Source organism: Bicyclus anynana, chromosome 4 (genome assembly GCF_947172395.1).
Source record: "Bicyclus anynana chromosome 4, ilBicAnyn1.1, whole genome shotgun sequence".
NCBI classification, from domain to species: Eukaryota; Metazoa; Arthropoda; class Insecta; order Lepidoptera; family Nymphalidae; genus Bicyclus; species Bicyclus anynana.
This window is the reverse complement of record NC_069086.1, coordinates 1821224-1847538: the sequence shown is the minus strand read 5'-3', so window position 1 is coordinate 1847538 and position 26315 is coordinate 1821224. Positions and strand designations below refer to the sequence as shown.

Here is a 26315-nt window from a genome sequence, read left to right as displayed (position 1 = left end):
ACAAATCAAACCAGGAAATAGTTTTGTAACAATATTGAAAAGCATTCCATTGTGATTTATCGGTAGTAAATTTTAATACTCGATGTCAATAGACTATTGAAAATTTCCGGATAGCTTTGGCTTTGGTTAGGTCGCGAACAGAAATTTTAATCACGGGTCACAATGGCAGCCATTTTGGTACGATAGTTTTATAAAAGGAACCTTTTATGTGGCTAGGTACGGCTAAAGATTCCCGGAATTGTGGTCAAATATTAACTTTTGAAAATGGAATTCGATTTACGCAATCACTGTTACATTTTCTCGTAAAACCAGTAGACGTAATTCAATTAATGTGGAAAATCTTAGGTATGTTAGACATTCTATTTAATAAAAGAGGGTAATTTTTTCGCATATTATACATAGGCTACCAATAGATTATGCGTTACATATTGAGTTTCCCAAGGAACCAAGCCTAGGTTATACTATACAAAAATGCCAAAATCCCTAAAAGAAATCTCTGAAGGAGTTGTAATTGTAAAGTTAGTGTTACTTCTTTGTCTCAACACAACGTACCGTGTGACTTGAAGTGTTTACAGAACAAGTTTCAAGAAAGAGCATTTGTTATAGAAATAATCAAAAAATCAAAATTTGTCAAACTTAATTAAAACAGCACTTGTGGGCCTAAGCTCAACCTCCTCTCTTCTATGCAGTGGATCAGAGTCGCGATAGTCTGCTGGATATGAGTTCTGCCTTCGATTCAGAGGGCGTACGTTTGAATCTGGTTCGAGGTATGCATCTCTAACTTTTCAGTTATGTGCATTTTAAGAAATGAAACATCATGTGTCTTAAATGATGAAGGAAAACATTGTGAAGAAACCTGCATATCTGAGAATTTTCTTAACTGTCTACGTGTGTGCAGTCTGCCAATTGCGCATTTGGTAAGCGTGATGGACTACTATGAGCCTATTCCCTCACATTATGTAAGGAGACTCGTGCTCAACAATGAGCTGAATATGGGCTGTTAATAACGCAGTGGAACAACAAAAGGCTGATGTCGATAATCATGACATAAAACCGCTAGAATCAACAAACAGGCCTCAACATCGACGTCAATACATTAAGACTGCAATATGAGAGTGAATTATGTGCTCTGTCAGAACCATAGCACACTCGGTCGGTGTTTAATATAGTGATATGTGAACGTAAACTAGTGCTAACACTAGGAAACTCATCTGCATGTAAATATGGGGCGTCATATCTACACGACCCCGTTTCGTGCTCCTATTGGAGTGCTTTTGCAGCCAACCAATTATGAAAAAGAGGTATCATTTTCGTCTGTTATATTATACGGACTGAGGATGGCGTGCGTTATAGTCGCGTTCTAGGAAACAATGATTACGTACTCTTTTGTATTGCATTTAGTTGAAAAAAATTAAGCGTTATACCTATTTGGGAGATTTTTGTTAAGGTAGAATTGTGTATATGTATTTTTAATTTTTTTTATATCAACCCATATTCGGCTTGCTGCTGAGCTCGAGAATCTCTCTCTCAGAATTAACGGGGTTAGGCCATTAGCCACCACGCTGGCCCAATGAGCCGAGAATTTTAAAAAATCTCTGGTACGCAGGTTTCCTCACGATGTTTTTTATTCACCGTTTGAGTCACGTGATATTTAATTTTTTTATGCACACAACTGAAAAGTTGGAGGTGCATGCCCCGGACCAGATTCGAACCCACACCTTCCGGAATCGGAAGAAGAGGTCATATCCACTGGGCTATCACGACCTCGTATTACGATATTAGAATCGTATATGAATATATCAGTCAAGAATTCTGCATTTATTAAGGCGGATTGCTTTAACCGCATGGTAATAAAAATCACTGAAACGTTTTAAATATTAATTAATTTGTCTTTTATTCATGATTTATATTTTTGTTTGCAGATGCCCGCGACTTCCTCCACGTGAAATTCGATGTAAGCTTTCATTATTTGTGTTAGTTATTAAGATAATAATGGGTAGAGTAAGTTAAACTCAAAATATTATATGCTTTAAAATTATAACCTTCCATTGGAAATCTGCTTAAAAGAGGTAAAAGTATGAAGAAAACTTATACAGTTCATATAACTTATTTAGTTCAATTACTATGAGACAATTTTTAATCTTTGAAAATCTTGAAAGCCTTTAAAGCAGAACATGCATAAAACTGTGCCAATTTTAACCTGTGATTAAAATATTAAGCCCGGAAAATGGCCAGGTATTCCAGATATTTCCAATAGTCTACCGGCATGAGGTATTAAAATTTAGTAGAGATAAAGTCACAATAGAATTCCTTTCCACAGGCTGCTTGTAAAGAATTCATATTATGTGATTATACAAGGTGATTGATCGAGAAAATGTTGATAGAGGGTACTGGTGGTATAACAAGTATGGGGTTTTATAAAAAACTAGCCGATGCTCTGCGGTTTCACCCGCTTGGATCCCGTTCCCGTGAGAATAGGAAATAAAATTTTGCCTACGATAATCACAAATAACGGGGCTTCGCTTTCGCTTCAGTAGATCCAGAGATTACTACAACACCACAAACTTTACTTCTTTATTTGATTAGTATTAGATTAATATCAGACCAAGTATCTATAACAATTTAGCAGCAATTTAGCGTTCCGGTACGATATCGTGTACTAACCGAAAGTGGTGTGGATTTTCATCCTACTCCTAACAAGTTATTCCGCTTCCATCTTCCTTTCATTTACTGTAGGCTTACACAGTGACTTATAGCAAAACCAGTTTTTAAATTTAATCACGTCATCTACAACCTACTAAACCAAATGTAAGCCAATGTCTTAATTAATGGTAAAGTCTTAAGCGAAGTTATTCAGAGAGGCGGGTAATAAAGGTCTTGGTGTATAATTTTTACAATTGCTTAAAGCGACATCAGAGGTCGTCAAAATTCTTTGCTATAAGGAGCAACAACAAAATCAACAGCAATCAGCAATCCCTTTTTTGAGCAATAATTAAAAAAAGGCTAAATTTTGATACAGTTAAAGTAATAAACACAATATTTATTGTAATTGTTGCTCCGACAAGACGAATTGCAGACATCAATGTTGCAACGTCGTGACATTTCGTAATTTATGAAACGGAATCGGATCGCGCAGTATGAATAAAATATTGGGAAAGTTGTATCATTGTTTCAATGCAACGAGCTAAAAATTTATATTGATATTTTATATTTTTTTCATCGAGAATCTGTTGAAGTATATTTAAATTTTAATGAATTCATAACGAGGATCGATGATTGATTGTGTGCAATTTTTGATGAACGTAAATCAAACGGTTGTAAATTTCATTTTCTATTATCTGCATTACCTATATTTTTTAACATAAAAAAAGCTGATTCTTTTGTTTGATGCACTAATTTTATCTCAATTGAATGTACTCGTAGATCCCGGACTTATCATGTGTATAAATTACCATATGAATGTACTTCAAAATAGTGTATTTTGAACTACGTACGTGACAAAATATCGGAGTCCTTCTGTTAAATTATTATGTACTAGCAGATTCGATGAAAATGGATGTTCACTTTCAACCCCTTCTATTTATATTTTCACATATATATTTTATATAAAATCACAAAGCTGCCTGCCTGAAGGCCGGTGTATAATAAAAGTGCGCAGTCGGAGGCCCTATCACAAACCACCGGCTGAAGGCACGGTGCACAATAATTATATCGAGGTGTTCAGGAATTTTTAAAATTCTTGAATTACATATTACATCTCGTATTTTTTCATGATTTATGGACAATTTTTTAGATTTGTTACTCTAAAAATGAAGGATTTTCCATACAAACTTTCAACCTTTGTTTGACCCCCTTTTGGTTTTATTTTCCCTATAAAAAGTATCCTTTAACCTTCTCCATAATTATTATAGTCTCAAACCAAGCAGAAGTTTCATTTGAATTCATTCAGTATTTTCAGAGTGATGCTCGAATAACAAAAAAAACACGGACAGACAGACAGACAAAAAATCGAAAAAAAAAATTTTTTAGCTTCAGTATCGATAATATAATGCCCCCGACAAAAATTTTCAAAATATCTTCAATGTACAGAATTGAACTTGATACAGTTTTACTAGAAGTATAGATAGATAATCTATACTTATAATAAATCTGTAGAGAGGTCAATTCTGTACATGAAATATATTTCCAAAATAACTATCAGGGGGTGATTAGTGATCGATACTGATGCCAAAAATGCAATCAGTAAAATTTTTGTCTGTCTGTCTGTCTGTCTGTCTGTCTGTTTGTCTGTATGTTCTTTATAGAAACAAAAACTACTGGACGGATTTTAACGAAACTTGGTACAATTATTCTACATACTCCTGGGCAGGTTATAGTATACTTTTCATTACGCTACGATCAATAGGAGCAGAGCAGTTTAGAGAAATGTTGAGAAAACGGGAGAAGTCACTCAATTTTTTAAGCTTCCGTCGCGTGTACAGCCTTAATGGTTAAAGCTACATAGAAATCATGTATGACGAAAATGTTCTCCTTAAAATTATCTATAAAAACACAACAGCATATATATGTCTATCTTTTATGGTTGACTCACAATAGCACGTGTAACTCCCGATAGCTTAGCAGTTCGGAGCTTTCTAATGAAATTTGTCAACTCTTATGTTTATAACACTCATCACTCATCCCTTACTAAAAAAGTTAACATTATTACCTATTCAATAAAAAAAGAATCATATAAATCGGTAAAGAAACACCAAAGTTATACAAGAAATACGCTAAGCCATCGCGCGTGCATAGTAATTCATGCTGTATGGATTATTTTTGTGTAACGGTTGCCGCGCTCGACGCGACTCGCGGGGGGGGGGGGGGGGGGGAATAAATAAAGAAGTGCAGCCTTAATGAGTAGGGTAGGGGTAGGGTAGGGTAGGGGTAGGGTAGGGGTAGTGTAGGGTAGGGGTAGGGTTGGGGTAGAGTAGGGTAGGGTTAGGGTAGGGTAGGGGTAGTGTAGGGTAGGGGTAGTGTAGGGTAGGGGTAGGGTAGGGGTACGGTAGGGTAGGGGTAGTTGAAAGTTTACAACGACTTTCACGCGGACGAAGTCGCGGGCGTCCGCTAGTATTTTATATATTTATTAATATTTGATAATTTGGCACAAAACCATACCTACTTAGTAGTTAGTGCAACATAAAAATCCGTTGTTTACTATCTGGAAAACCATAGAAATATATTTAGCAAACAAACAATAATGTGTTATTTTCATGATAATTAATTATAATCAGGTTGTTTTGAGCCTCAGACCAATTATAGAAGGACCTGTATCGCACTCATAGTCACGAACAAAATTGTCCGTCATTTTCTGAGGAAAACGAGCTTAGATTTGGTATATATCTTATACTAAACTAGAAGTTTGTGCCCGTTTTTTACATCATTCAATTACACAAAAAGGTACTTTTACGGAGCTCTTTAACCGACGACCACGATTACAACTATGAAACATCGATTATATAGATACAGTTTTTATAATCGCATTAGATCGTTGATCATATACCTACTTTGACAGAAAAGTAACGTCTAACGAGGCAGGCCAGGAGATTTTCATTTCTTATAAGAGAGGAAAATGTAGGGCTTAGGCCAACCTTTCTCTAATGCAGGTTGAGAATAGTGATGACTTTAAATTTAACTTTCATGTTCTAGGTTTCGGCATGCTGGAGTCCGGCTGCGTGTCCATCAAGAATGAAGCTAATATAATGATGAAGAATCTGGCTGACATCTCACTTGGAGGTCATTTAACAATAATCTATATCTATACTTATAATAAATCTGTAGAGAGGTCAATACTGTAGGTACATGAAATATATTTCCAAAATAACTATCAGGGGGGCGATTACTGATCGATACTGATGCTAAAAATGCAATTAATAAAATTTTTGTCTGTCTGTCTGTCTGTATGTTCGTTATAGAAACAAAAACTACTCGACAGATTTTAACGAAACTTGGTACAATATTATTCTTCATAGGTACGTACTCTTGGGCTGGTTATAGTATTATTTTCATCACGCTACGATCAATAGGCAGTAACAGAGCAGTGAAGGGAAATGTTGGGAAAACGGGAGAAGTTACTCCATTTTTACAGCGATACTACTAGGGCTGGATTAAAGAGGTCTAAAGGCGAACGAAGTTGCGGGCGTCCGCTAGTTTTAAATTAAAATAGAAATACTGTTATTTTAAGTAGGATTTCTTTACAATAACTTTTAAATAACAACAGTTTCCAAAAGCTGAATCCAAATCGAAGACTGACAAGAAAGTTGCTACTTTTTTATATTAATTATTATTAAAAAAAGTAAAAGTAAATTGATTGCCTTCAAGTGTCATTAAGAAACTTGGACAATAATGGAAAATATAAGGCTAAAACAATTTTGAGTAGACAAATAAATAAAACTTGGTTGAAACACTATGTTATTTAATTGGGTGAACTTTCTACTTTTTCATATGACCTCATTTTACGAGTATGAATACTAAAAGTTTGTCAGATTATAACAAGTAAGTAACTACATGTTTTACATTTAGGTAAAATTCAATTTGTAGTTTTTTCATTATAAGAAGCCTATCATTTCGCAATATCTTTTGAAACCGTCGATAATCTCGTCTAGGCATCTTTTTATTATAATATACTCGTAATTTTGGTCTCTGAAATAAATATCTTGTAAGATTAATTGCGTCCCTTTGCTCCTTTCTACGTCTCAAATATTGACTCTATCCGAATAATTTCGGTTCGCTGAATTTATGAATATTAGGATCATTTTACCCGAAATATTGTAGACAGGCGTCTGCGACTTTGTCTACATAGAAATAGTTTTGTTTTGGTATTTTCACGTCCCGTCACAATTTAATAAAGCTCAAAAATAAAATCATGAAATCTAATAAATAAATTCAGAAATATACCTAAACTGAAAAAAATAAGTAACTCTTTTTAGGATTCTTTTACGATTTTGATTCGCAGTTATTTACATTGAACCGCTAAAGGAAATTCTCGTTGCAAAATTGTGATAATATAAAACAACACACACAACTTTTCACCTTTACAATATAATTCTCATTAGTAAGACTCCCACAATCGAATTGTATTTTAAGAATAGAAAATTTATTTTGAAATACTGTCACTGTTTAGATTATTATGCACAATATATGAATGCATGTGTGTATACATTTTAAAAAAAATAAACACGTTTCTTATTTTAATTATCTATTATTTCGTTTCATAAGAGTTTTATTTAATTATACGCACATAAACTGTTATCTTTGTAACTTAGTAGTGTGATTAGTTAGGATTTCACAATCCATCATTCATATTCTGTTTCATTTTATGAATAGACATTAAAATATATTTCAGTAACGCAAAATTTACATTGAAATAACAGCTAGCTAAAATTCTCGTTGCAATATTGCGGTGATGAGCATCAAGATTTAGTTGCCGGTATTTACTGAGTTTATCTCGAACGCTGCACTCTTTTGTACAATTTGTCGCGCTTTCTGAATAAAGTAAAACGAGGTTAGCTTATATGCAAATGGAAATTAGAAGTCAGTTCTGGGAAAATTTTCATTTCGTATCTCGGGATATTATTTTTTGGTCTCGTTGTTGGAAATTAACAAACCGTACCTACATTTTTATAAGATTTCAAATCACATGTTCATTTCTTTTCTGTGTAATAAATTTTTGTACCTGCTATCTATATTTATGTTTTTAACCGACTTCCAAAAAGGAGGTTCTACGTGCGGCTGTATGTATGTTTTTTTTTATGTATGTCCAGCGATATTTCCGTCATTTATGGACTGATTTTGAATTTGTTTTTTTTTTTTAGAAGGGTGGTCCCATTTTTTTATGTCAGGATCTAATGATGGCGTCCTGGAGAAATCGGAGGGAACTTTCGAAAATCGTAGAGATGGCTAGTGCGTTTGTTGTTGTTTCCATAAGGTATTCTTTTACTCTATTGTTAATTGCCTTGTTAGTCCATTAGTAAGCTTACATAGATCACAGAATCATCACAGATAACGAGGCTATAAAATATAGACCTTTTCGATTTTCCAAGAATCTAAAATCTTAAATTTTAAATGAATTTTAACGTTGCTTTTATATTAAATCGTAGCTTGAAGCTACAAAATGAATCTTTTCGCCAAGGTATTAAAAATACTTCGGGAAAAAGAATTCTACGCTGCATAACTCGCTGAGACTGGTTAATTTGAACGTTGTTCCTTGTAGTGTACTCGTAAACACAATAAAGCAAATGATTCTTACCTTGAACCGGTGTGTAAATGTTCATGTACAGACAATCTTCGCTTTGGTTTTTTAGCCTTGGCAACAGCCTCCTTAGGTATTCCAGTCTTCCTTTAGGCATCTTCTCTAGGGTGATGGTCTCGTTGGAAATGTCTGGTAATCTTTGGGGACAGACTGGACCCATGTGGTCTACCGTCTTCACGTCGTCCCAGGGCGCTGGTGCACGAGTGGGAGCAAACCTTTGAAATATTTTAGGTTAAATGGGACAGTTCTTAAATAACTCTGCAGAATCGAAATTAAATTTCATCATTACTCTTTTTGTGTGAATTAATTATTTTGTATTCTACTAAAGAAATAAGTGATTATGTTACTAAAATGATAATTACTCTTAAGTACCTACTAATTTGAAAACAACGAGATAAGCTCTATAAAACTGTTTTTCGTGTATGTGGATGCTGAATCTTTATGACGTTTCCGAATATCGTGCGTTAAACTGCGCAATACAAGATTTTAGGTATTGCCGGTTACGTAGGGCTGCGGTGGCAGGGTGCCACCCCAGTCCAAAGTCGCCGCACGCGGCTTCATTTTAGCGTACTTTATGTATAACCTGCACGTAGAGACACCTGCGGCTCATTTCGGTGACGTCATAAAAATATTAAAAACATGCAAATTGTTAGTTACATACCTGGTATCTACAATTTCTTTTTGTAATATTTATAGTTAAACTTTGATCAATGGTTAAAATACAGCAAACCATTAAAATAAATATACCTATTTGATCCTGTAGGCGGTGTCGCGTATGGCACTCCTAAATAAGCTTCCACAGGTTTCAAGTATTTATGTTGATCCATGGGAAGTATGACGCCTTGTAATTTACCGTACCTAGTACCTATAATTCTGGTCCTTAACATAGAGTTTCTACCACTATAACTGTTACCACTGGAATTAACACTTAGCAGCAACACTGTCAGTACTATCAAAGTAATTCTCTCCTGAGATTCTAATTTGCATTTCCGTTTCACCGTACCCTCCTGTCTCACTTTCAGTAATTTGTCTATTAATATTGATACATTTTTCCATAAGTACTGCTTTATTGAGTTGCAAATGTGTAATGGCAGTTTGTAGATGGCCATTTTCTTCTTATATCACCTTTGCGGACACATTTCCCTATTCTACGTCTTTACCGGTTGTAATCTTCATTGTATTACTTTCATCATCTTGTTATAAACTTTGACCGGTACTTTGGCTTGCTTGTAGAAGATATCCATCGTTATACCTGTAACGAGGGAATAGTTCAAATTAGATTCGAGCTTAATTAATTTAAGTCTGTTGAGAATTCATTTTGAAATGTCCAAAGTTTCAATATAAACTTTAACTCCAATTTTAGTTGTAGCTTAATCTATTCGAAAAGTTGTTTCACAAGTTAGTGGAGTAATCAACACTAAAGGTCAACAGAAGATAATAATGGCAGGGTATATTAATTTGAATCTTAGTGAATGTATATAAACAAAAATCAATTGCTGTCTATCAGTCTTAATTATTTAAAAGCAAAACCAGCCTATCCCGAGTATGTCTTACGCTTTGAGTTGTGATCAAAACAGGCTTTTCCTCTAAATAATGGAAAAAGATGTCGATGTTTACTACCTAAACATTGAAACCTAATTGATTAGGAGACTATATTAATTTTGAAGAAAGACATGAAGATAAACCATTTCAAGAATAAATTTCCCGTTGCTACTAAATATTTTAAATCTGCGGGAATTCTACATAAAAGAAGTTGCGGCCGGTAATTAGCAATAAATAATAATTCATCCTTTCCCCGACATACTTTAATAAAAGGCCCACGCAATCGCGTTACAGTGCATTACAAAATAAATAACGATCTGGTGGATGATAAAAGAATTTTAGAATTTACATCCTCGCTTTGTTCGCTGTACTTAACGTGGAAATTTTAAAGAGAAAGGTTCTGAAAACCGGATACGCCGTTCGGGGCTACGCGCTCGTTATTGTAAATTTATTATGATAAAAAAAGTGTTTACCTTTTCTGGAAATTGCGATGCTCACAGTTAAAAACTGTGAAATTTCTGTTCGTTTATCTAAAGTGTTACGTTTTATGACTGTCTTTTACGGTCGCCATCTCCAACAACATTGTTGCTGGTGACTTCATTTTGAGTTAATTTTGTGTATTGTAAAAGTTTTTTTGTATCAACTAAACTTTAGATTTACATTTAAGTATGTTTTACTTCACTAATTACAATGTAGTTTCCAGTAATGTTTATTTGACTTGACATTTATTGTTTTATTTTATTATAATCATCATTATCAACCCATATTCGGCGCACTGCTGAGCTCGAGTCACGAATGAGAGGGGTTAGGCCAATAGTCCACCACGCTAGCCAAATAGACTACACACACGCAGAGAAGTAAGAAAATTCTCTGGTGTGCAGGTTTCCTCCACGATGTTTTCCTTCACCGTTTGAGATGAGATTAAAATGCACACAACTGAAAAGTTGGAGGTGCATACCCCGGAACGAATTCGAACCTAGGCCCTCCAGAATGGGAGGCAGAGGTTATATCCACTGGGCTATCACGGCTCTCATTTTATTATACACTCAAGTTATCTTATTAAAAATGATTGAACTGGTTAAACTTAAAGTATAATATTTATTGTCATGGTAATATTACAACAATTTGTTAATTTGTTAATTGTTAACTTATTTCAGCGTAGATATTGATAAATGTTTCCACATTATCTTTGCAAATTGCATTTTTAACCCTAGAAACTATAATATTTTCCATAGTACTTTTCAGGTATAGTAAGTATGCTATGTAGTTAGCCATAGCCTATTTCAATTTAAAGCATCAATGGACTGGACTTAACACCAAGAGGATCTATCTATAATCACCCGCTATTGTATCAGTATCCTAACACATTTTGTCCCCATTAGTGTGTCCCTAATGTGTCCCTAGACACACTGTCCTAATAGGACTATTGAAAATAAGCATTTCTTCCCAAGTTACGAAAGAATGAAAGAAAATGGACTTTATTGTACACCACAAAACACACACAATAAAGTTAATGCAAAATGAAATTTCAAAAAATGCACAGTAGGCCACCTTATTTTATCTAACAAGCTATCTCTTCCAGGCAACCTAATGAAGTAACTAATTATATAAAATAAAAAGTGTGTTTAATAAGTATTTGCCAATCGATAGTATCTTGGTTATAATCTAAGTAAGTGTCTTGGTAATTCAAATTGTCTCACTTAACATCGATGATTGTAAAATAAAAAACTATATTGATGTTTAAGTAAGTTGATACCACAATTGTATTTCAAAAAGGAAAGTCACGTAGCAAGCCTTGTCCAGAATTTCATCAACAAAAAAAGATTTCTCTTTGCTCATTTTAAATACTTGGCCCCTTTGTTTCACATGTATAATTGTACATGAGGGAGGGAATCAAAATGAGATTCATTTTTAATTACGCAGTTATGATATTGTAATCCTCTTTTTGTTTATACTCGGGCCACGAAGAAAAAAAAACTACTCGTAAATTTATAAAAGCATTTTAATTCTGTAGTGGCCTGTTTAATAATAATAATAATAATAAAATGTTTTATTTAGCTGATTACAACACAAACATACAATATGAAATAAATAAAAAAAAACAATGAAAAAAAATTAACACATGATTAAAGTAAGACAAAAGTTTACAAAATAGTGACTGCACACCTTGGGTAGTGGCTCTGCAGAGCTTTGCTCCCTGGCGTGCGGTCTCTTCTTATATCTAGATTACACTTATGTTACAATTATTAAATCTACATTACTTACATTCATGTTAATCTATACAGATAATCATTAAGTTTCATCAAAAAGGTTACTGCCTCAGCATAATGCTGCAGTGTTTGCGACTGCAGCGCTGATTTTCAGGCGCAACCTTTGGTGGCGTCACGACACGATAGGATAACGGTTGGATACCAATTTGACTAAATTAAATAATATAATACAGTAACTTAAAATATATAACTAGATAGGAAATATAACAAAAATAAATGAAAAGAAAGAAAATCAAAAGGAATAAATTGTAAACAACCAAATCCTAATTTCCATAAAAAACATATACCTACTCTTTAACTTGCAGTAAATGAATTTTTTTAGGTACATTTCATTAAAATTTGAAAGCTAAGCATAGCAGTAAGGATAACGAAACAGTCTCATTATTATGACATACATCCCCATTTTTTTATTGTAGTCACCGGTTTTTTTTTTTTTTGTTTCGGCCTTTATTGTGTTTTTTTTTGTTTTTCTAGGAAATATTTTTTTACTGTCTTTTTAAATGCAATGCTGGATTTAAGAGTACGTACCGGGGGAGGAATATCGTTCCATATCTTGCTAGCCGAAAACTTAAAAGAGCCCCGAAACGCGGCAGTTCTATGTTGCGCCATGGAGATTCGAGGCGCTCCTCCTCTTGCACCGCGTTTATTTTTGTCATGTGCCCATTGAATCTTGGAACGCAAATAGGTTGGTTTTTCCGTGGTAATTATTCCAAATAGCATCGAAGCTAAGTGAAGCTTCCGGCGAGATTCCATATTAAGCATGTTAGCGTTATTAATATATGGACTGACATGAGAGCGAGGTGGTATGAAAAAACAAAACCTAACACAGGCATTTTGCACTCTTTGAACCAGTTTTGCTGACCTTGCTAAAAGGCACGGCCCGTAAACTGTATCTGCGTAGTTTAGCTTGGAGATTTTATTTATTGGAGTTTACATTGTTCTAGATATTATTTGATTATTTTTTCTATATATTTCATGATTTATTTAGATTTTAGCTCTATAGTACCATTCCAATTAAAGTATTGTTCTAAGATAGTATGTAGTTGTCTTACTTAGAAAAGGTACAAGTTTGTTTTAACTATCCCTCTAATTGGTGACTCTAATTGCTAAATTTGGAGGTGGCTCCACATCGATTCGCTATTACATAATGTCTACATCGACAAATCGGATTTTGAGTCCCTAATTGGCCCTAAAATTCCTAAAATCAGACTCAGGATACTTTGGTTTATAAAGGAACGCTTTACCAGTTGCTTAATTTACTGACAAAAATTAGATTAGCTAACTCTGTAGATTTAATTATTATATACCTTTTCGACCGGATTTCGGCCACTGGTGCCAATTTCCTGTGCTAGTATACACAGGAGATATTAAAGTGCACAAGTGCAAACGCGAACACTGGTACCCATTCCTTCAAATCCGGATCTTTATCTGATGAACAATCCGGATGTTTATTTACGAAACTCTACGTTTTTTTATGCGTTGAAATTATTTGATTTAAATAGTATAATAATGCTACAATGTAAACCAGCCCTTACGATATTAAAATGATCTTTTTGTACGGGGAACATTTACAGCGGCGCTTACCTACAATTTCGCAAAAGCGTTTGATTGCGTTCACGTAGATCCGCTTTGTTATACTCGTAATTAAGCTTTTCTTGACATAAATAATAAAATTGTTATAATAACAGAGTTTAATGTTAAGCATAAGTATGATATTGTAGGTAAGAAGCAGTCTATTAATTTTAGATAGATTAAAGTAATATAGGGCCTTTTTGATAGAATTATCTTGTGTACTACCACGGTGTTCACTGCTCATTTCTGTCTATTAGAATTGCTGTTATAAAAAAAAAAAAAAAAAATGTGTGAAGGATAGTTGCTGTATTTATTTAGCAACTAGCTGACGCCGCGCGGTTTCACCCGCGTGATACCCATTTCCGTAAGAATAAAGGGATAATATATAACCTATAGCCTTCCTCGATAAATGGGCTATCTAACATTGGAATAATTTTGGACGGACCAGTAGTTCCACAGATTAGTGCATTCAACCAACCAAACAAACAAACTCTTCAGCTTTATAATATTAGTATAGTCAAGCAATGCATTACCCTAGCAATTTAATTCAGTAGGTAGTAGTTAAATACTCGTAGGCACTATACTGTTAAAACAATTGCCTAGTTTTATCGATATTGCTCCAGATTGCTCTATTAATTGCTACAGATTGATCCACACGTGTTGCCAAGCAATTGCTCTATAAATTTACTATGTACCTAAGCGCACGGTTAGTGAATTAACGCTTTGTCAAAGAACAGAGTTGATTAATTATAGATATATTCAAAATCAGAAACTCGTTTCAAATGAACTTGATTTCATCCCTTTAAATCTTCATCAACGTGGCATCAAAGTAATGGGTTTTATTGATTTATCGAGGAAGCTCGCGAGGAATATCGAATGAGCTATTTGTCATATTTCAGACGTTTCTGGATCCCACTAGAGATGTATCCGTTGGCAAAAAATATCGATATAGTCGATATTCTCTTCCGCGTCATTATTTAATATTACTACTTAGAATCTCGATAGCTTCACGGTAATGAGGCTGAAATTCTACATTTCTGTGTATTGTTTGATTCATGTCTGTTGGATTGTCGTCATACTTACACTTTCATTTTGAAATTAGTATTTGCCTAATTGTTTATCTTGTTTAGGAGAGCTAAAGCAATTAAAAGTTTAGTGTTTTTAATGAATCTCATACAGAAATATTTAGTCTCATCCTACTAATATTATAAACGCGAAAGTTGTTTGGATGTTTGTTACTCTTTAACGTCGCCACTACTAAAGCGATTTGGCTGAAATTTAAAATGGAAATAGATTTTATTCTGGATTACATAAGCTACATTTCATTCCAGAAAAATCCATGGTTCCCGCGGGATTTGCGAAAAACTGAATTCTACGCTGAAGAAGTCGCGGGCGTCTACTAGTTTGTTATTAATTTTGTCTAACATAACAAGAGGAAATACCAAACAATAGTTATAACCTAGTTATGAGATTGTCCTTTAACAATTTGCTCGTGTTTGATAAGTCTGTCCTTTATTTCGAAAAATATATTATGTTTTAAATATTTTAGGTAAACCGTTTGAATCTTTTATGATTAAAATAGTCAGGTATGCGAACGGTGTTGTAAACTTGTAGTCCTAAGAGGTAGGTTAGTAGGTATAATATAATCTATACTAATATTATAAAGCTGAAGAGTTTGTTTGTTTGATTGAACGCGCTAATCTCAGGAACTACTCGTCTGATTTTAAAAATTTCAGTGTTAGATAGCCCATTTATCGAGAAAGGCTATAGGCTATATATTATCCCCATATTCCTACGGAAACGGGAACCACATGGGTAAAACCGGGCGGCGTCAGCTAGTGGTTCAATAAACATACCAACTATCGATGTTTCTTCTTCACCCTTAAAACCGTTTTAAGTTGAACATTGACCAACCCTACGGTAGATATCTGCGAGTGTATTCTTTCTGATTTTCCTCATCGTTAAATAAACGATGGCGTCGATTCTTTTAGGATGTCGCTGTTTGAGTAACACATCTATATTACACACGACTATAACACACTTGCGTATTTTTTCCAAAGAGAAATATTGTTCATACTGAACTTATTAAAAGTTTATCAGCTTCTATGTCATCTTAGGATTTCGCTATAGTTTGAAGTAATTTGGCGGATCAGAAACATAAAAAAACTGTGTTTTTACCCGACCCAAGAAGGGTTATGTTATGTACTTATGTCTGTATGTAATATTTTTTAATGCCTCGTATCTTCCAAACCGCAGAAAGTATTAAGATATCGATAGATATAACTTTATAACCCGAGTGTTCCTAGAAAGGTGAAATTTAAAAAAAAAACCAACACAACGTGTTGAATTTTTTTCCGAATATCAGAAAGCGACAAAGTATCAAATGCAAGAGCTCATCATAAAGATTTAAATGGTATATCGTAGCCATAGGTATCAAAAAAGAAAACTACCAATGAAAAAACATTATTTATTAATTGTTCATACAAACTATGCGAGGTGCATATATACATATATAGGTGCATATATATATACGGGCGAGCATGTTCGTGAAGTGACCTAAAATAATATAAAAATCGTCCTAAAATGGACCAAATAAAATATATTGATATTCGATTATAAAATTTGGACAAGTGCGAGTCGGTTTCGACCAATATAGGTTTCACACCTGAAAATTTTTCCTTATTCATATTTCTGATATAATTCTGATTCAATTTTACGTAGGTGATGTCAACAGGGCTTATTTCTCCGCAGGTTGTCTCGCTGGATGTAGGCATTAGCGCAAACGACGCCCCAGATCAAGCTGACATATTAAACTGTTTGAAAGATGAGATTTAAATCGAAGTCAGCCCGCGTCGGATGATTGGAAATCAATTATGGGCGTCGCCGCATCTCCACGAGCCGATGGATCTTATTCAAACGTCAATTTGAATCCCATTTATATTGAGACAGCTCCGAATGATTTGTCTTTGGTAATTATTCATGACAAATTGCTTATTGAGGCCCTTTGTCTGGCCGGCAAACAGGAAACTGAGCTTTGTATACCGGCTCTCATTTGCGTATAAGTTATCTTACTTCGTCCCACCAACCATTATGCCAGAGTTCAATGAAATTTCTCTTTGATATAGGTATTAAAAAGTAGTTAAAACATAACTTTGCTATGTATGTGTCACTCGTAGGTGCTGATTTTCCTTTAAAGTTGACAAAACCCTTTTTTAGAGTCCGATGTAAACAAGGAAAGTCACCAACAGATTGCTAGCTTCAGAAGATTTTTCAGGTAGTTACCCTTCTACATAAACTATACCTACCTATTTCTCAGAAATGCGGTTAGTTATTCTTTTATAAATGTATCGGGAATAAAATTCTGTATTTTGATAAAAAAAATATATCAAAATACTTTTACCAAGAAAACGCAATTTACACAAAAAAACATTTTTGCCATGTCTATCAAACTCAGATGTAGGTACCTAAGTGTTAGGTACCTAAGCCTTATGTAAACACAGCAATCGTGTACTTTAGACTGGAACACAGCAATGCTGTTTGGCTGCAGAAATAACGATGAAATAACGATGAAGTGCAAGCAACTACTCGTATACTCCTACCTACTATACAATGTTGAATCAAACTAATTTATAATTTCTTGATTTCTTATAAAAATTATACTTTAGCAAAGAATTATATTTTAACTTGTTGATGACATTTATCTACATAACTAGCTGACGCCGCGTGGTTCCCGTTCCCGTAGAAATACGGGGATAATATGTAGCCTATAGCCTTGCTCGATAAATTGGCTATCTAACACTCAAAGAATTTTTCAAATCGGACCAGTAGTTCCTGAGATTAGCGCGTTCTATCAAACAAACAAACAAACTCTTCAGCTTTAAAGTATTAGTATAGATTAGTATAAATACGATATACTTTCGCCGCATGGCGCCTGCTGCGATATTGGCAAAAGTTATTGTTCTACTGTGCATTACATATATTTAATTATATAACATGAATAATATTGATATTAAAATAAATAACTAATATTACTGACAGTTACTAGCCAAAAGCTAACAACAAATAGGTACTTACGTACGTAGTTTATATCATCCAAAATGTTATAGTCTGGTGAACTTAAATAATGGACAAGGCAATCAATTATTGAAGAGCCATTGTTTAAGAGAAACAATTACAGTCCTGCATTATTGATGATTGAAACTGGCAATATTATTTTGGATATCGTTTAAATATGAAATTCAAATATTCATCACAGCGACAGCAAAAACAAAATAATAATAAACGCTTCACTGATTTATGCGATGGTGGTAATTGGGATTAAACTAAAATTGAAAACTAGCTGCGTTCGTTGATTTATTTATTCAAATTAGCTTAATATTAAAATAGAACGACAGCATGCAATAACAACACACACACTCACAATTAAATGAAATACAGGAAAACTATAGACAAATAGTATGTACGTTATTAACAAAAGTATCATAATCATCATAATCATTAACAGCCCATGGTTATCCATAACTGGTCATAGGCCTCTTGCATGAATTTTCAAACACAACGGTCTCGAGCTACCAGCATCTAGTGGCTTCCTACAACTTGATTTTAAATACTCGCCCTCCGAATCTGATCAGTAGTTTTGGAGCGTATCTATTAGCAAATTAAATATAGAATACTTCCCTCTTTTCTGTGATCCGTTAAAAGGGAGCTAACAGCAAATATTTTTTAATATCTACCCTCATCTGGATTTAAAAACCCACACACAGAACGGTGATATTGGGTTTTTATCTCTAAAATATTCGCCGTCTAGTTTCATCCAGCCCAAAGAGCAACTTTGTCTCCGAACGTTACAAGAGACAACTTTTTGATGAATATTTTTTGCATAGTTGCAGATACTTTTTGCTTTCGTTTTATGAGTGTGTGTATTCCTGGTTTTGTCCAGATGGTGTTTTGGTTTCTCGTTTCGCTGAATTTAAATTTGGTTATGAGTTATATTTATTTCCATTTATTTCTACCTGATTCTAAATGGTGTTACTTGTTAAAAGCTAAGCAGAGCTATAGAAGTTGAGAGCTCGAATATAGAATTTCTGAGTTATGAGGCAGAATTCCCAACTGTGCAAGAGAGATTGTTGTGATTGAAAAAGACCAAAATAATTATCATCAACAGCTTTTGAACGTCACAGCACTGGACATGACTTCTCTTAGAAAAGAGCCTCAATAGCTCAATAGTAAAGGGTTATTACTTATCACCGAGGGGTGGTGGTTCAATCCCCGACCGCTAGACTATTGTCGTACCCACTCCTAAGACTGACTTTTTCCGACTAATTGGAGGGAATGGAAATATTGGTCATATTTGAAAGATATGGCAAATATTCTTTTTAAGAAAAAATGTAAAATGTAAGGTATGTGTAATGTAATCCTAAATAGCACCACGCTGCTCCAGTATTTGACACTGTAACAATAATTATTATTATCAGACAATGACTAAGACCGCTGTTGTGAGGGACACGAGGTGCTACCACGAACTCCTAACTGATACTGATTTAGACTGCGAAATATTGACGGATACTCAGTATTTCACAAATCAGGACTGGAATTCAAGAACATATAAAAAGAAGATAATAATAACAAGTGGATCGTTTGTCTCAGCAGAAAATTCTTATGCATTAAACCTTAAGTGGTCTCGATTTATACAGTTTAAGGATTGAAATTAGGGCCTGCTAAGTTTGGAAAAGCTTTGCTGGCTTAAGAAACACAGGAACCTACATCACGTACAACGCATGCACAACTGCCAACCAGGCACAACGCATGTAAAACGGCCAGTATGACCAAGCGGGAAAAAGGTGCTGAATAAAGAAAAAAAAGAGAAATCACTAGAAAAACGAAACAGTTGAAAACAAAAATATAATAATAAGCTTATTTGCGAGCACCATTTTAACTTAGTGTTTGGCCACGTATGTCGGTGTTGGGAATATCCAGTACATTTTGTTTTCCCTAAAGAGCAACTTTCTCGCCGGCTTTTGTCGTCGGGGTAAGTTACACGGGTAACTTTTTAATGAATATTTTTTTCACTAAAAAGTTTCATATTATTTTGTTTTTCATCTTTCTCGTGTAGTGAGTATCCTACACCTCTACCAGCTTTTTGTTTCTATGTTTACACATTTTCATTAACATAGTGTTAATTAAAACTTATCTTGTAGTTTGAAATATTTGTCACATTTAATAAAAAAATAATTTTGACTTGTGTATGTTAGTATATGTACTTCACGCCGCAACTATTAAACTTTTTTGCCTCTACTACTCGTATACTAGGAATTCAAACTCCGCATTGGATGAAAATGAAACAATGATAAAACTAACGCAAAGAAAATTACAAATTCGTATTTGAGTGAACATTTTACTTCATGATTCAAATTATTTTATTTTCTAGTAAAACAAACGATTTTTATACGGATAAAGTCACGAATGTCTTTATTATTATATTTTTCAATTCGATCAATTTATTTCTAACTTTACCACATTATTTTACCTTAATGTGACGAAGTTAGAAAACAAAGTGTAAGTCTCATGTTTCTTTATCCATCGTTTTCCACGAAACTTTACTAATTTCCAAATTATAATTACATGCCTATGCCTACCTTTCACCTCGATTCACAACAATTATTCAATTTACTCTCAAATTACACATGCTGAATATGCGTAACCGAATATCCTAAAGACAGGATAATCATAGTTAAATTATGTTAGAACGCAATTTGAGTTTCAATGAAGTATCCGCTTCGACGGAGTTACAATAATCTTAATATTATATACTCAGTATTATAAATGCTTAACCTTGAATGTAAAAGCTTCGATAGACCATCCAACGTTATCGTCCCGACAAAAGTCAGTAAGTTGGTTAGTTCTTAGAAATATGTATAATCATAATATTGCAAAGTACTTGTATCTATTTACTCTTATTTTAAAATATCCAAGTTTTTATAACATTAAAAATATTTATTGATCAAACGGCCTGTCATACTTCTGGGGTTATAATAAGGATGTCGGTGTAAAACAAAGGTTTTTATCGGGTCTGGGATGCGTTAGCGCTTGCATTCGTCAGTTACTCGTGGTATATATAAAAAATCAATTTATTACTTTACATACATAATTAACTACCACAAATTGCTCTTGTTCAATAAAGAAGTCGTCATTGTTCGACATGTTGATATTTACGATTTGAGAAAATAATGTGATCCGTACCACAAATTTAGTGATAGTATGTGTCATTTATGTCTTACAATACAGTACTCCTGTTAGTTTTACTAAAACAATATAATGACGTAAAATAAGTGTATTGGCAACCATCTCAAAGTTTTGTGGTCTGTATAAGCCTTAAGTTAAGCTAGGATTATATTGTAACAAATATTTTGGTAGACTCGATGTGTGGGAGTATAATAAATGGTCGGGTCCGTAACATTTAAATCCTTACAGAGACAAATTGCTGTCTGGCCGTATTTTCTCTTCTACTATTTTATAATAGATTCCTTAAATATCTTGTTCAATGTGTGTAAAATAGAAAAGACGTGTACTCGTATATTGAACAAGAATAGTGACGAAAAAGTTAAAAGCTTCAAGTTCATGAAACTTTACCAGTAACCTTATCCAAGACTGAAACACAACAAGGTTGCTTGGTTGAAGGAATAAGTGTGGAGCTACATCCTCAAAAAAGCTCTGTTACAAAAAGCCCTACTGTACTAAAATTTGTACATGTATGCATCTATGTATATGTTTATTTAAATCATATCATTTATTACGGATGCGTTGTTTTTCTATGCGTATTCTTTGATTTTTTATTTCTTTATGATTTTTTTCTTTTTGAACTAATTAAAATATAATGAAATTACTGTAATGTATACGCCCTTTAATCTCATAATTGGAGGACGTTTTTACGTGAGATTTCATAAAATTAAGGTTAATTGAATTAGTCATAAAAAGAATCACGTTTCATATTATAATTGGAAGAGTAGAAGTGGATGGCCCTGTAATTGAATTCTTTCATTACAAAATAATTGCTTTGAATAAGACAGGTCTCCATTTTTTATTTCTGATCTACTTTTCTCGAGTTCTTATAATAACGATGGTATAAAAATCTTTTTGAGATTTTAAGATCTTTAGAAGTTAACATGAATTGTATTTAGGATAATTTAAATTTATAAATATTTTAAAAACCCAAATAAACCTCAGCTATTAGTTAATCCAAGTAACGTATCATTAGGTAAAGTTTACACTACTAAAACTTAGCGTAACGTCAAATTGGGCAATATTAGATGCGACAATGTAAACGAATTGTATTAACGTAATACTTTTTTTTAAAGATTATTTGCCATATCTTTTAAATATGACCAATATTCCCACTCCCCTCCAACTTGTCGGGAAAGACTGTATTAGAAGTGGGTACGATAATAGACCAACGGGGCGGGGATCGAACCACCACCCCTCGATGATAAGTCCGACCGCTCTTACCGTTGAGCTATTGAGGCCTGAGACTTTGTATCACCACATTCACGTTTGATACTGGTATATCTTCTTTTTTCTTTATTGAGGGAAAATTATACCACATACACGTTTATCACTTATTACTTCCATAAGTGTAATTAGTTTAATATATCGGTTCTGATATATGTTATACGGGACCTATGGAGCTAATATTATACGGGTTCATTTTATTAATTTTTTTTGGAGTATAAACTAGTCACCTGATTTTCTTGTATCTTACTCGTATGATGTTCTTATAAATACTATTATAATGATGATGGAGTAAATATGTATACAGAATGGTGATGATGATGATGAAGTAATTAATATGATAATTTTCAATACCTTCTCATTTGTTTATCTATTTAAATATGATTAAACCTTTCCTGAATAAAAAACGTAATGAACACCACATGAAAATCGGATTAGCTGTAACAAAATGTTAAAAAATCGTACTTTTTTGGAAGTCGGTTAAGAAAATTGCCTTATAAAATGTATCGTGTTATTAAAAAAATCTGTTCCTCCCTTTGTAACCGCTGTTAATTAGCAAAAGTAGGCACGGTACAAATTCCCTTATAATTTGTTTCAAATTATGTTTCGACTCCAATTCCTAAGGATAACAGTTGTGTAACTTTGTAATTAACTCAGATTTGCTTGAGATTTCCCCGCGCTTAGGAGGCTGTGATACAGTTCATCTCAATTACTTTGTACTTTAGATTAAGTTTTCTTAATTCGACCCCTTATAAATACATTTGTTTAATTATAATTGTTGGTCCAGTTGTTAAGTTTTGTGGTTTTGGGCCAATGGTTTCAAATTCTAGGCTGGGAAATGCTAAGTGTTTCTTTATTTTAAGAAAGGAGATGGTACATATCAGGTCCATTCTTGTACCCCGTATCATTAAAATTTAAAAAATACAAGGTGTTTATTAAAATATACTAAAGTGAATTTCTAACTAAATAAAAAGAAATAAATAAAATTTTAACCCAAGTTTTTGAGTTGTATCAAGGTGACGACCATATAGCAACTATGACATGACAATTGAAACCAAATGTCAAATCGATTACTGCATTGAAAACGTCATCAATCCGCCGTTATTACCCATAATAGTGTTGTATTTCTTGGAAGATAATGAATATTATTTCGAAAGAATTAAAGTAAACTCGTAGTTGTATAATAAAAAACAGTTAAAAAAAATATTTTCTTTTATTTCCGCCAGGGTACAATGACTGATCCTGGGCTCCATCCTGGGCCCTGGGCTTAACTTGATATTGTCAGATTCTGGAATCTGCCTTGATGAGCATGTTAATCCGTCGGTTTCAGTTATCATCATTACCATAATACAAATGATAGTGATTGTTAAAAAAATTAAAACTGACACCCTAATCCATATTGGAGCACCGAGCTTGCCAACCCGCATCTGGGCAGCGTGGTGAGATTTTGATCCGCATCCCTTCTCCTATTGAAAGGGATGCCTGGTACTGTAGTGGGTCATTTTAATAAGCTTGTTGTTTAGTTAACGGCGAATATTAAGTAGTATCTTCTTTCTTCTTCTTCTTTCCTGGGGCTTTTCCGCTCTTGGCCACTAGTGGTTGGCCGTTGTACGTAGGTCCATTTGGTGCTGGTCACCGCTGGAGTCACTCCAGTCAACCAGCTCGTTCCAGAAGCTTAGTTATCTTACCGCCCAACTGGGCGGTAAGGTAACTAACATGGACCTACGTACAACGGCCAAACGCCGAACGCCCCACGATTATCATTCATATCATTAAGTAGTATACTTCACTTACATGTTTATGTAAGTAAGTGTACGATGTTGTTTTATTTCTATCCAACTTGACAGTTAAGTAATAAAAAAAAATGGTCTTAGTTTTTACACAAAGAAAAATCATCCGCTTGCCAAATAGGGAAATCCGCAATGTTACACCCCCACAGAAACAGGTCAAGAAACGTTAGACTCGTTAGGGTTAGGGTTGTCAACTACTCAATAAACTACTCGGTTCCCCTTCTTAAGCACACATGTGTACTGTATACTATACACATTACACATATACACATTATATCCGCGACCTCGTCCGCGTGGAATTCGGTTTTTCACAAATCCCACGGGAACCATGGATTTTTCTGGGATGAAAGTAACCTGTGTGTTAATCCAAAAGTGAAATCTATTTTCACTCCAAATTTCAGCCAAAGTAGCCGCGGCGGAAGGAACATACACACACTTACACACAAACTTTTGCCTTTATAATATTAGTGTGATACCCGTGCGAAGCCGAAGCGGGTGTTCTTATATACGACATTCACAGTTTTTCTGTAGTGTATTTAGTATTAGCATTGCATCCGTGCGAAGCCGGGGCGGGTCGTTAGTTATGCTTATAAACCTTCCTCTTCAATCACTCTGTCTATTAAAAAAACCGCATCAAAATCCGTTGCGTATAAATTGTATTTTTGTATTGCAATTTGCAATTTGCAATGTATCTGACTGATTAAATAAAACTTTGTAAGAGTTATCTTAATAACATCTTTAAAATTAGACTTGTATAAATAAGTAAATTTCATTTATTTACTTATTTATTTATAGTAGAGCTTTAAATTGTCTGATTAAAGTTCTTATCCATAAAAAGTGTCTGACTCTCTTGATACTGTACCATAATTTATAAAATACATATAACAGTAAGTTATAAATAAATGTGTTAAGTTACTGATAAATTAAAATAATTATAATAATAACTAATGTTATTTTAAGTTAACTTTCTCATACTGGTGGTAAGCGAGCTCTACCAACTGATCGCTCTTTCTTCTGAGAATGAACTGTATCTACATTCTTATATTTGTTAAACGATGTAATTAACTTATTATTATTTATGCGTTTTTCCTTAATTACGTATGTCTTTCAATTGATTGTGATGAAGTTTATTCAACACAGATTGGACAATAGATTTTAAGATACTCAACAAATACTTGACATTAAATAGCGCGAGATAACAGCGATTATACAACCATATTCTTGTCAAACTCTGTCACAAACGGTACAATAGATTAATATGAGCAAATAAGGAAGTACACAAAACATAACTTGCCAAGAATTTTTGACCCAACACTTATGTTGAAAAACAACACAAAGCAAGAATTGGCTCATAGAAAGCGGAAAAAATGCGATATATTAACGAAACAAACAAAACAAAAGAAGAAAAAACATAACGATACAACATTCGACAATTGTGCTAGAAGCACTGCAGCCAATGGCCTAGCCTCATGATATATATTTGGCTAATAAATTTGCGCTATCGACCATTGTGCCAGCCCTAGTTCCAACGCACTTTTATTGCCTCGACCCCATTTCAAGCCAGCTAAGCGGTTTTTAGCGAATGAAATATTTTATAATGTCCCCTCTTTTTTCCTATATAGGTGTAATTTTTTTTTTGAAATATTGTGACAAGCGGTCATATTTGGGACGTCGCTGGTTACGACAACCGCTGGCCGTGTTTTTAAGTATTTCCTTAATTATTTTCAGCGTTTAATTACCTTGTTCCATTTACGTTGGGCTTATTGGGGCTAACGAAAAATATTACGTTTAATTCCTTTGAGGCGCGCTTAATTGAAGAAGATGAAAAAGAAAATGGCCTTTGGAAAATTACTGTGATGAAACTGTAGAAAAAAAACCTAAAATAAAATTGTTTTAAAATGAAGACAGAAAAAAGTATGAAATTAAAAAAAATCTGAGCCGTCTCGGTACGCCTGGCAGATGTGAAACATCTCACTCTCTAAATTATCACGGTTAGAAATTTTATTATCAGACAAATAATTTGTTTTCAAGTAAAACACAGGTTATGTGTACTGTAGGAAACAACACTGTATATATTACGGAGTATACACTATATCCGAGCTCAGTGTAGCGAGAGAGATGGCTTGACGCCGGATCGAGTTGGAGAGAATCGCACAGTCGATTGCGCATGGCGACGCGTCGCCACACCCTACACACTACTCCATAAAGACATATACCATCATATAGCGTGCCGACGCATCGCCACGGCATGCGTCGCCACGCAGAAATCGGTTTTACGTGCGGCTATAGATGTTTCATATCAAAAAAAGTATCTACTGATGTTTAAATATTCAAATATTTGGTAGA

At 34.0% G+C, this 26315-nt stretch overlaps 1 protein-coding gene across 2 annotated transcripts in view; it reads right to left on the bottom strand.

Moving 5' to 3' along the window:
- LOC112054701 (neuroligin-4, Y-linked-like) overlaps positions 1–26315 on the bottom strand; it is a 111985-nt gene that overhangs the window by 35739 nt on the left and 49931 nt on the right. For both annotated transcript variants that reach the window (XM_052891615.1, XM_052891616.1), the window contains exons 2-3: positions 9038–9542; positions 8288–8505 (exon numbers count right to left, since the gene is read on the bottom strand). In XM_052891615.1, the coding sequence (XP_052747575.1) occupies positions 8288–8505; positions 9038–9399 (580 nt within the window). In that variant the 5' untranslated portion in view covers positions 9400–9542. The remainder of the gene's footprint in view (positions 1–8287; positions 8506–9037; positions 9543–26315) is intronic.